The sequence below is a fragment of the Pinus tabuliformis genome, chromosome Q (genome assembly GCF_031772625.1).
Source record: "Pinus tabuliformis cultivar Carrire ecotype Pingquan chromosome Q, CPIR1, whole genome shotgun sequence".
NCBI lineage: Eukaryota > Viridiplantae > Streptophyta > Pinopsida > Pinales > Pinaceae > Pinus > Pinus tabuliformis.
The window spans coordinates 1,190,396,040-1,190,408,302 of NC_142296.1; the positions used below are offsets into that span (position 1 = coordinate 1,190,396,040).

Consider the following 12,263-nt stretch of genomic DNA (forward strand, 5'->3'; position numbering starts at 1 on the left):
AGTATAATGATTGAGTGTTTCCTTAGAGTAAAGGAAAAGAAAAACGAACTAATTAGTTTTGAGTTGTTTTGCATTTACGGATTTGTTTTCAGGTAATTCTGAAAATTTACAGTTAACTTTGTACGGCAAGCACTAATTATATAATAAATTATATACCCCATACACCAATTAAAACTAAAACTACCTGCGGCCAGCTCTTTAGCTGTATCTTCGCAGACTTAATCCCCAAACCCCAAGCCATGATCTGGTGCATCTTGAAGTAATAGCTCTTTCTGATGTGGTGCCGACATAACAACCCCTCGAACATTCTAAAACACAGAAATGTCGTTTGAAGCTCTGTAAAGAGCTTTTCGAAATTTGACTTCCATTCTCTCATTTGCCTCGAGAGGTTGGGCTTGCAAAGGAGACAATCGAGGGAATGTTGCGGCGTTAGCGATCGATCAAATCTGTGGCCTTCCCAACTTCATTTTTCCACAAACCAATTAACTCTTGTAAAAAAATTCAACAATTCCAATTTAATAATCTTATCGGCCTCTCTTTATATCTTTTGGAACAATTGCTAATTTTATTTAATTATAAATCTAATAAACTATATCTCCAATAATCTTTAGAGTCCTGAAAAGTTGTCGTCATGTCGAAACTCATTCTTTGTTCAGAAATTTCGAGAGGACAACGGGAGGGACACCAACGCTGTTAGAGAGACGGAGTAGTCCATGGCAACGTCAAATCCATTTCCAAAAAGTCGCATCATAGACTATTCCATAATTTCCTATCGCGCCTTGACAGCGACACTAAGAAGAGAATCCACGTCATCGAAGCGAAATGTGTGGTAGCTATAGGACGAACATAAATCTAAAAAGTAAGTGGTGTTCACTTATACAAAAAGTAATTAATAAAATAAAGTGCTGGACATAAAACCAAAAAGTAAGGTTGATGCCGTTATGTCAAATAATTAATGAAAAAGCTACAAGTGGGTTATTACATGGGCGCACTAAAGTAAAAAGGCCAGGTTCATAACGATATAAAAAAGAGGATATTATCCAATAACGTAATTAGAAATTAAAAAGGAACCCACATTGGGTAAGATTTGATTTAATTCAACAGTATTTTAATAGTTTTAGGTGCAGTCTGAACAAAAAGTAATTAATAAAATAAAGTGCTGGACATAAAACCAAAAAGTAAGGTTGATGCCGTTATGTCAAATAATTAATGAAAAAGCTACAAGTGGGTTATTACATGGGCGCACTAAAGTAAAAAGGCCAGGTTCATAACGATATAAAAAAGAGGATATTATCCAATAACGTAATTAGAAATTAAAAAGGAACCCACATTGGGTAAGATTTGATTTAATTCAACAGTATCTTAATAGTTTTAGGTGCAGTCTGATTAATAAGGATTTTTTTTCAGAATTAGATAATAAATTTGGTTGAGATTAAAATTTTTATTATTTAGCTCCTTGAAATGTTTATGATACTTTTTTAACTTATCAAATTAAACCATTTAGAAATCTGTATCAGATTATAATTGATTAGAAAAAGTGTGAGTAAAATGATAAATTTTTAGATAAATTATCTATATTTTATGTATTTTATTCAAAATTTTGTAAAAAAATGGTTGGAATAATACATTCGAGTGAAAAATCCCTAAAACACTTCATTTATATATAAAATTTTTTACTCAAAATTCAATAAAAACTATTAAAATAACAAAATTGAGTTATATAAAGTGAACACCATAAAAAAATTTTAATAACTTTAAATTCACTAACTACTCTCAATATCTTAATATTTACTCATTATATTAATCAATGTAGATTTGTTTTGTTTATCTTCAAAATTAACTTCCCTTTTTTTTTAACACTCTCAAATTATTAATATATACATATTATATTAAAGAGTAGTTTAGCAAAGGTCATTATTTTGCTCAGAAAATAATGGAAATTCCAACAAGATTTAATAAAATTTGGCTGAATTTTTTGGAAATCTAAGTTATAAGGGCTGAGCCTTAAAATTTTGGGTGCCTCATGAGCTTTTGATCGTGCTAAATCCATTTCCACAATCAGAAAAGCAGTAGTCTAACCAGACTTTAAATTTTCCCTAAAAATTATGGAAATTCAGGCAAAATTATGATAAAATCTGACAGAATTTTTTGTAAATCCAAGTTACAGGTGTCAAATTTCAAAATTTTAAGTATCATTGAAATTTTTGATGCTGCTGAATCCAATTCCACTATAAAAGACATATTTCAAATACTTCTTTTACTAAAATTTTTGAAAACCATAAAGATAAATCTACCTCTTTTGAAAATTTTCTAACTTAATTCCGGGAAAAAATTTGCCCTCTGGGCAAACTGTTGCCACGGTGGACAACGCCTTACGTTAGTATCCCTAAATTTGTTTCATAAAAGCTCATCACTTGATATGCATATGAAGCTAGTATAACTTTGGTAGTTAATTTTGTAAAATGATCAGCGAAACAATTGAAGTGTCATTATGGAAAATTATCTACACAAGCTTCGAGTTGACACCAAATTTAAACCCTGTCTAACCCTGTCTCTATATCAGGTTATAGGCGTTGCCTTCATGAACGAAAAGTTTAAGAGAATAGGGCCATCTTGAAAATTTATTTACACTCTACCCAGGGAGCTGATACCAAATTTCAACCCTATCTGTATGTCAACTCGTCTGCGTTTCGTGTCATTATTCTTTCATTCATAAAGTTATACGCAATCTAGTAGTGGTGACTCCATCATGTTTGACTCTGTATTCGCCCCTTAAAACGAAGTGGCGGTGTTTGACTCAGAAAAATTCCAGTCTTTGGCCGTGATTCATGGGAATGGATCCGAACTTTGGAGCCTTAACGCTTACACCAAACAGCACAACGGTTAATTTCCCAAACGTGTGTTAGAAGAAGTCAAGTCAACGTATCAGATTATCTAGAATGATTGGGTGGGATTGTGTCTATCTTCTTCGAATCTTGTAAACTAAAGATCATCCCGCTACCCACGTCTATGGCTATATAGCCAAACACCTGTCTCGCCCTTTCCCCATTACAGAACTGTGAAGTTCTCTTTCTGTGTCTGTGCCAGTGACTGCATCAGTCTTCATAGACAATACTCTATCAAGCCAATATGGCAATTCGTCTCCCTGTTACGACAGTGAGCTTGTTTACTATAGGGCTTGCTCTTGCGTTTTTTACGTGCCGTGGAGATGTGGAGAATATTGCTACCGAAGATTTCTTCAATGGAATTATATCTGGGGTTTCTGATACCTGTGAAGCAAAGAATTTCTATACATACAGTGACTTCATTACTGCGGCCAATGCATTCTCTGGCTTCGGCACAACTGGGACTTCCGATGATGAGAAGAGAGAAATTGCCGCTTTCTTCGCCAACGTTGCTCACGAAACTATCGGTATGTCTCACATCCATATATACCTTCAGTTTCTATAAATAAAATCTGAATATGATCTCAAAATTTCCAAAATTGATGATTTCATTTCAGAATTTGTAGATATTTACATCGATATATTGACTTATATAGGGATGCACTGACAGGTTTCTGCTACATCGATGAGATACAGAAGGGCGACTACTGTGATTCCAACAGTACACAATATCCCTGCGCACCCGGGAAGCAATACTACGGCCGTGGCCCCATACAACTCTCATGGTATGTTTCTTCGTGTATATGTATTTCTATATATGTTATAATGTTCATTCTCTATTGAAATTGAAGTAAATGTTTGGTGACCCACCATTTGCTTGTTGCTGGTTTGCTCTCACATTTTGCAGGAATTTCAACTATGGTCCAGCTGGAAATTACCTGGGCGTGGATCTGCTGAATCACCCTGAAATTGTGGCTCAGGATGCCCTAATCTCGTGGAAGTCTGCGCTCTGGTATTGGAATGTGAACAGTGACTGCCACTCCGCTATTACATCCGGCAAAGGATTCGGGGCAACCATTCAAGCAATCAACGGAGCAATAGAATGCAACGGTGGAAACACAGACGAAGTGAATGACCGCATCAGTTATTACACCAAATACTGTAGTCAATTCCGTGTAGATCCAGGAAGCAACCTTAGCTGTTAAGACTAATTGGTGCTCTAGCCTCTTGATTTCCATCCAGGGAGTTCAAATATGACAAATGAAATACTGTAGTCAATTCAGTGTAGATCCAGGAAGCAACCTTAGCTGTTAACGCTATTTGGTGCTCCAGCCTCTTGATCTTCATCTAGGGAGTTCAAATATGAAAAATGTTCGATAGCACTCAATAAAGTGATAGAGGCTAAAAATCATTGTAGTATTACCTGTGTTTGACAAAATAGTGAAATTAAATAACAGGACAATTTTGTTATTGATTTCAGATTTCTGTTATTTATGTTGTTATTCAGCATTTTTTTGATTAATTACATCATTAGTTTTATGAAAAACTATCTAATGTGGTTTATTTTAAAGATAAAAATGTTCACACAAAATCTATCAGGTTAAAACTATATCTATTACAATATCTAGTGCCAATTAATAAATTCTTAAAAATTAAAATTCACAAATTAATACGAAAATTAGCGTATGCTGCCTCATTCAAGGTATATACTAATGTTTCCTCAGGCCATAATTAATGCGAAAATGAGAGCTATGATCCATTATTTGATGTGCATATTGATGTTTCATCCAGAAAATGGAATGAACAGGAACTTTTGGTTGCTCATTCGTAAAAACCATGTTATATTGTTACAAGGCTGAAATGCAATTAAGCATTTAAAGTATGAAATATATATAATTTTTATTATTTATTTATATGATATTTTTAAAAGTGTTTTTGGATTTCGGAATATAGTGATGAGAATATGATTATACTTAATTCAATAACTATGTTGTAAATTTATAATAAATTATTTTTTCTGCCCATTAAATTATTAAAGATGATGGTGATAGAGGTTAATATTAGAGTTTATATTAATTTTAGATTTGGGTATTCAATGGGCATGTAGTTGAGTTAATAGTGGAATTTGTTCCCTACTTATTGGATATAAAGAATTTGCCCTTGATTTAAGGACAGATATGGTTAATGTGCATTGAGATCAAATTTTTCCAATTAAACTTTTAAAAAAGTAAGGAATTATTTTGTTTGATTTTGAATATTTTTTTTATATTTATATAATTTTATGAAAAGCATTTCGAGAAATCTTATTTTTATGAGTTAAACCAATTAGAAAAGTCATGTTGTAACAAATATTTTGAAATTGTGATCTAATTGTGATCAGGTGCTTTGTTAAGGCACTCCTTGATGTGAAGTCATCGCTTCAATTGTCTACCTCGATCGGGGTGATATATTGGACCTTGATGTGAACTCACCGATTCAATTGTCCACCTCTATCTGGGTGATATATTGGACATGATGAAGATGTAGTTATGTCAAGCTTTAAAAAAAAAATATTTGTCCTTGCAAATTTGCATACATATTAAGATGTATGTGTTTGTTCACTTAACACAACTTAATTTAAAATGTGTAATTATATATATATATGATCTACACGGAGAGAACTAACATATTAATTTTGTTTTATGCAAAATTATATTTTGTATTATTTTTCGAATATTTCAATTACATTTTGTACACATTTGTTTGGGTAAGGGTTTTTCAAAACTAAGATAGTGACAATGTTTGAAATATTTTTGTTGTGTATATTTTATGTTATTGATTTTTTATTCAGCCTCTTTAAAAGTGTCCAAAAAAATTTCAAACATTATGCTTTAAAATAATTAGATGAAAAATATCATATGAATTGAAAAATGTCAAACTCATATGTCATTGGATAAAGGATTCCTTCATGAATCCAACATGATCAACTTTGTAACCTAAGGACAAATTTTTCCTAAGTCCCCTAGGATACAAAATGGTGTTGCAGAAAATTTTGTAAAAGTGGTGTGGAAATTGTGGATTTTGGGACTTTCAAAGCTTAATCAAGCACTTAAAACACTTGATCAAGCAGTTAAATTTTAAATTCAAATAGCTTGATGCAGGGTTTTGTAAACCTTCGATTGAGCCATTTATGTAGTTAACCAGGGGCTTGATCAACCCTCTATCAAAAAAATGTGAATCCCATAATTTAGATTTTAGAATCGTTAAAGATCTAAATTTTAACATATCAATAATTTAACCAAGTTGATATGATATTATTTTACTAAAAATGAAAATTCAACTAGATTTAGGTCACGAACAACACTAGAAATTTTTTATGTTATTGCACTGATATGCACATTATACAACTCAGTATGGGGGAAATGTGTAAATATGTATATCCGTGCTCAAAATATACCTTGAACTTAAATGGATCATAAATTTACTTTTGAAAAAAAATTACATTTAATTTCCAAATTTTATTATAATTTTTGTTATCATGTCATGTAGAAACCTTATTAAATTTAATATTAATATTAAAAAATTATTATTATTATTATTATTATTATTAAAATATGAAATGTAATATTAAAATTAAATTTTTAATATTAATATATTTTAATGTTAATATTATTAAACTTATTAATTTTGGATTAATATAATATAATTTTTGTTGTATTATAATATATACTAGCACAACCACATTAATAAATGTGGTTGATAACTCAATATGTTAATTTTATTTACCCTATTTTTTTTAATAAATCTATAATAATAAAATATAATATTTTTTAAATCTTGAAGTAATTATAACCTAAATCTATCTAAAGAAATAAAACCTAAAGTGCTTCAATTGGAAGACATGAAGAACTCTATGAATCTTTGATGGACGTAGCTAGAACATTAATATTTTGAAAAAATTTAGATAAAGTTTCCATGAAAAAGTATCATTTTCCCTCTAGGTAAATATACAACACACATTTGAAATCTTTCATTTTAGATATGTATTATATAAAAAATTCAATTTTTTGGATGACATTAATTTTTTTTTATTTAAACATAATATTTTAATGACTAAAGCATTTTAAAAAATTTGAAACATATTTTTATTAAATAATTTAATCCTTTAAATATAACTTACATCATCTATTTAATTTAAACAAAAAAACACACATGTTCTTAATATTTAATTTAAAATTTTAGTACTAACATAAATTTAATTAAAATTTCAATTTCAAACAATCAATTCTTTATGAGATACAAAAATATAGATATATAATAATGGGCCGGTACTAAGAGTGTTGACTCATTCAAACAAGAGGTGGAGATTGGTTAAAACCGTCTGCTAAATTTTGCGAATTTCTCGAACCAGCTTTCAACACCAGCAGAGGATGCCAATAGATAGCTGCAGCTGACTTGAAGCCTCCGTTCAGGCCCAATGACGGACGACCACAGGAAGCCAAACTTTTGCCACGTCCCATCTCCATTTCAGCCACAGCTTTCCCAAGTATGCGCATGAGGTTTCTGCAGCTATTCTCCACGTTGTCTTAACGCTATCTGTCTTAAGCTCGAAGAACATGCATGCATGCTTTTCGGGGGCAAGACACATGTCTGCTTACAAGCTTAAGATCCCTCTGTGCTGAAATCCTATAAAACCTCTTCCTTTCTCTTGTGAGTGGTTTCGGCCTTTCGGCCTATCGTCCCTCCTGCCTGGGACGGGGGGCTCGTGCTCGACTGCTCTTCTGCTCTTGTTTGTATAACCTCCTCTTTGCATGTCACTTAAGATTTCTGGCGCTCTCGTTTGTGGTGGTCACTCGCCGTAAAGGTTAGTACACTGCTATCTTACCTTGCATTTTTTTGTATACAATATAGTTCCGTTCCTCAGTGATTTCCTTATGATGGGTAATATCTAGTATATAGACTCGCCTTCTAGTTAATTAATGTACATATATCTATTCTTCATGATTTTCCTTTCTGGGTAGCCTTTCTTCTGGAGTGTCTGTTAAGATGCTAAAGGATTTTCTCCAAAAATTTAGAAAGATTATAGTTCTATACAAGCCGTGTAAAGATGTCAGGTTTAGGATAGGTGAATGGTGGTGCATCTTTCAGATTTACTGCTGCTGCTTTGCATGTGATGAATCCCCATCTATCTAGCTAGGCTTCTCAGAAGTCTCGGCTTCGAATCCTCTCAGTTTCCTGAAGCGGAATAGTCCTCCTCCCTAATTTTCCGGAATATTTCCTGTTCCGGTGGCCGGTTTTTGAATTTCAAAATCATATCGGTTTTGGGAATTGCAAGATCACCCTTTTGTGTTTGGATATGTCCTTGAACTTCTGCCAGTTCCATGATATTTCCTCTTAGCGGTTGAAATGGCGGCCTGCTGTTGTCATCCCAAAGCTATTTTCTGATCTCTTCAGCTGATTCCACCTGATCGAGTACATGCTTTAAATTCCGAGGGTGTTCTTCTGCCGTCCTTTTCATTCTCTCGACCTTTCTATAATCCTCCTGTGGTGTCAGAACAACTCCCTTCCATCTCCTATCTTCTCTAGGCATTTATCTACTCATATCTCATCCTTACGTCATAAGTCAGAGAATTCTAATGCTTCTGTACTCTTATGCTTTGATATTCTATCCAAAATCTTGCTGAAACCAAGGAAAGATTCTCGGGCTACGTATGGAGGGTGGGTCCGACTCAGCTGCCACCGAGGCTCTCATCAGGGCCACTATGGAAGCTAAACAGGCATGGGGAAATGCCACTACATATGATGGGTGGCAAGACACTTTGGATGAGGTGGCTGTTAAGCCGTCTCGTCAAAAGGGTGCATGGAATCTTCAACCCTCCCATAGAGAAGGCAAGGCGGAACAAAAGGCTCAGGTCCCGCGTGACCGCTATAATAAGACGCACAACCCTGTCAAGACAACTGCCCCGCCTTCTGCAATCAAGCTTGATAATATCCATCTTACAGAAAGGATAGAAAGCCTCCAAAACCTCGCCCTTGTAGGAAAATGGCATTTCCCTGTGATGAATGATGCAGACATGAGAAAATGGATTGCCATCCACTGGAAGCCTGTAATAGGATACACTCCTGTGATTTCAAACCTTATGAAAGAATGGTATTGCTTTCACTTTCTTGCTGCTGGAGATGCTGAAGCCATTCTCAAGGGTCCGTGGGTGTTTAGAAGAAGCTTCCTCGCTCTTTACAGGTGGTATATTGGATACGACCCATTGAAAAATACTCCCTCCAAAAACCTAATATGGGTAAAACTTCCAAATCTTCCCTTAGAACTATGGTCTAAGGAGATAAGAAATGTTATTGGCAGATTCGTCTATGTCGATCCTTGGTGCTTGGGTGAAAAGGATAAAAGGATTGCATGGATTCTCATAGAAAAATCCTACAGAGGGGGATATCCAGAACATATTGAAATAGCCTGGAGGGACCAGTCAATTAAGCAAAGATTGGATTTCTGGGGCATTCCATTCAGGTGCGCTGCATGCCATAAAACATGCCATTTGATCAAAATCTGTCCCTAGCATAAGCGCATTAAAAACAGGTTTCTTCGACAAAAGGAGTGCAGAGTATTATCCTCTGCCAGCTTATCTTCTACAGAATATCTGGCCGACGACCTCCACAGATCTCCTAATAATCTCTGAGTCTCATCACAAGACCCTCCCTTATTTTCAAGGCCTAACAGCCCTACAAAATTTGAGGATCATCTGCCTAACAACCCTTTGGCTTTTCAATTCCCCCCCATTCCGGAGCCAAGAAATGACGTAGCAGTCCCTTCCCCTGCTCCCATGATGGTAAAGGATTTTTCCTTTGGATCGATCCCCATCCCTATTTCATCCTCCCCCCCTTCGCCTGACAAAACCCTCCCATCCCTGATCAAAGAAAAGGATCCATGTCCGTCTGTTACTCCTGTTAACTCCCCATCTTCGTCCCCAATTAACCAGACTGATAGCGACTTGGACTTCCTTCTAAGCAGAAAGTCTCTTGAATTAGAGCCTTTAACAATCCATAAACCCAGAAATCAGGCCTCGCCCCTCATAAGCCCGGAATCGGCAAAAAACATAACTGTCAGGAAAAAGACTCGAGGGGGTAGCAGGCACTTTAGAGGCAGAACTACTGTCACTGCAAGTGGGGTCAGAAACCTCTCCTTGATTGAAGTTCCTATTTATGATATGCCGGATCCACAGCCCCTTAGAGCAAATGCGGCTGGAGAACCCTCCAAATGACTCTTATTGTCTCTATGAATATCAGGGGCCTCGCCGTTGACCCCAAATTCCTAACGCTGAAAAACTTTTTTTTCTCTTCTAGACCGGGAATAATTCTTATACAAGAAACAATGCACAGTTGTGAGGCAACTATTTCCTACTTCAGGAAGATGCTACCAACATGGTATATGGTAGCCACAGAGGCTAGAGGGCTATCAGGAGGTTTAGCAACTCTTTGGGATCCCACTCGAATCAGGGCCAAAGCATACAAATGCTTTGCAGGGATTATCATCACTGCTTCCATCAGGGGCAAAAATTTTCCTATAAATGTTCTCAACATTTATGCGCCTTATAAAAACAGAGCTCCGTTCTGGGGAAAATTTTTCTCCTCAGAAATTTTTGATATAGATCATTTGATAATTGCAGGTGACTTAAATACTACTTTGAGCTTTGATGAATGCTGGGGTCATTGTAGGAAAATGGATCCTCTTGCAGATAGCATTAAGCTCGAACTCCTTAACAAGAACTTGGTGGATGCCGTCCCTGGGGAAATGAAGCCGGCTTGGACTAATGGCAGATCTGATAAGGCTTACATTTCGAAAAGAATCGACCGATTCCTATTGCATGTTAGCATTATAGATAAGATGCGCATGCCTTATTCATCAACGAGAATGTATTAGTGTCAGATCATAGACCCATTTTGCTATCCTGGCCGGTGAAAGGTTTCAAAAAGGGATACCCGTTCAAATTTAGTCGATCCTTCCTACAGAACCCAGCCTTCAATGATCTTATCAAAAATGCATGGAAGGAGATGTCAGCAAATGCACTTCGTCCCCCGTTCCTAACATTTCGAGACAAGATGGCTGCTTTGAGGAAGATTGTAAAGAAATGGGAAGTGGAAAAAAAGGAAAAAGATAAAAAGGAGCTGTTGTCTATCCAACAGGAACTGGATTCCATTCTGAAAGAAGCAAATGCTAACACCCTCTCTTTCTCCATGAAATGCAGCATTCGAGAGCTTGAAAGGAAAAAAATGTAGTTATTAAAACAAGAGGAATCATTCTGGCGGCTTAAAAGCAGGGCAACATGGCTTCAAGAAGGGGACAAGAACACGAAGTTTTTTCACAAGTTTGCAAGTGCAAGACGTGACAAAAACTCCATCTGGAAAATTAAGAATGATAATGGAGACTCTTTTGTATCACAGGAAGATATTACTAGGGAGGCTGTAAACTATTTTAAGAACCAATATAGCAGAAGGAATAATGTTGCCTTCCGGGATATTCTGTGGGGTATTGAATTGGTCCCCCAAATGTTTGGTGAAGATGAAAATGAGGCGCTGTCTCAACCAGTAACAGAAGAAGAGCTTCTTGGAGTCTTGAAGTCTTTTAAGAAAGATAAGAGTCCTGGGCCGGATGGCTGGACAATTGAATTCCTCACTCATTTCTTTGACCTCATCAAGCATGATCTCCTAAGGATGGTCGAAGCGTCGAGGATGTCTGGTAATATTCATCATATTACCTCTTCAACTCTGATCGCCCTCATCCCAAAAAAAGTGGAATCAGAATCGTTGAATGACTACAGACCGATATCTCTGTGCAATATATCTTTCAAGATTATCACGAAGATTATTGCTGAAAGAATTAAAGGGATTCTGGCTTCCTATTTGACAAAGGATCAATATGCTTTCCTAAAAGGCCGGAACATCCTGGACGCTGTAGCTAATACACAGGAATGCCTTTCTTCTATGTCTGCTCAACAATCTCCAGCGGCCATCATGAAAATTGATTTGCAGAAGGCTTTCGACTGTTTAGATTGGGGTTTTATGGAATGCCTTCTTGCAAAGATCGGCCTCAACTCAAGGAACATCCGATGGATAATGGCATGCATTGAGAATGTGAACTATGCGGTTATTGTTAACGGGTTTCCCTCTCACTTCTTTCAAGCCGAGAGAGGCCTGCGACAGGGATGTCCTCTCTCGCCTCTCTTGTTCATCCTGGCCATGAATTCTCTGAGTATCCATATCAACAAAGCAGTGGCTGAAGATAGATGCAAACCCATAAAGATATGCAGGCATATAGTCTCTTCACACAATCTCTTCGTAGATGATGTTCTTTTATTTGCAATGCTTTATAGATCATCGTGGATATGTTTA

General features: G+C 35.8%; 1 protein-coding gene across 1 annotated transcript; it reads left to right on the plus strand.

Moving 5' to 3' along the window:
• Positions 1 to 3,030: 3,030 nt before the first annotated feature.
• LOC149223975 (endochitinase 4-like) lies at positions 3,031 to 4,284 on the plus strand. Its single transcript, XM_089383444.1, has 3 exons — positions 3,031 to 3,412; positions 3,556 to 3,670; positions 3,793 to 4,284. Exons 1-3 carry the CDS (start codon positions 3,130 to 3,132, stop codon positions 4,088 to 4,090), a joined length of 696 nt encoding a protein of 231 aa, XP_089239570.1. The 5' UTR covers positions 3,031 to 3,129; the 3' UTR covers positions 4,091 to 4,284.
• Positions 4,285 to 12,263: the final 7,979 nt, after the last annotated feature.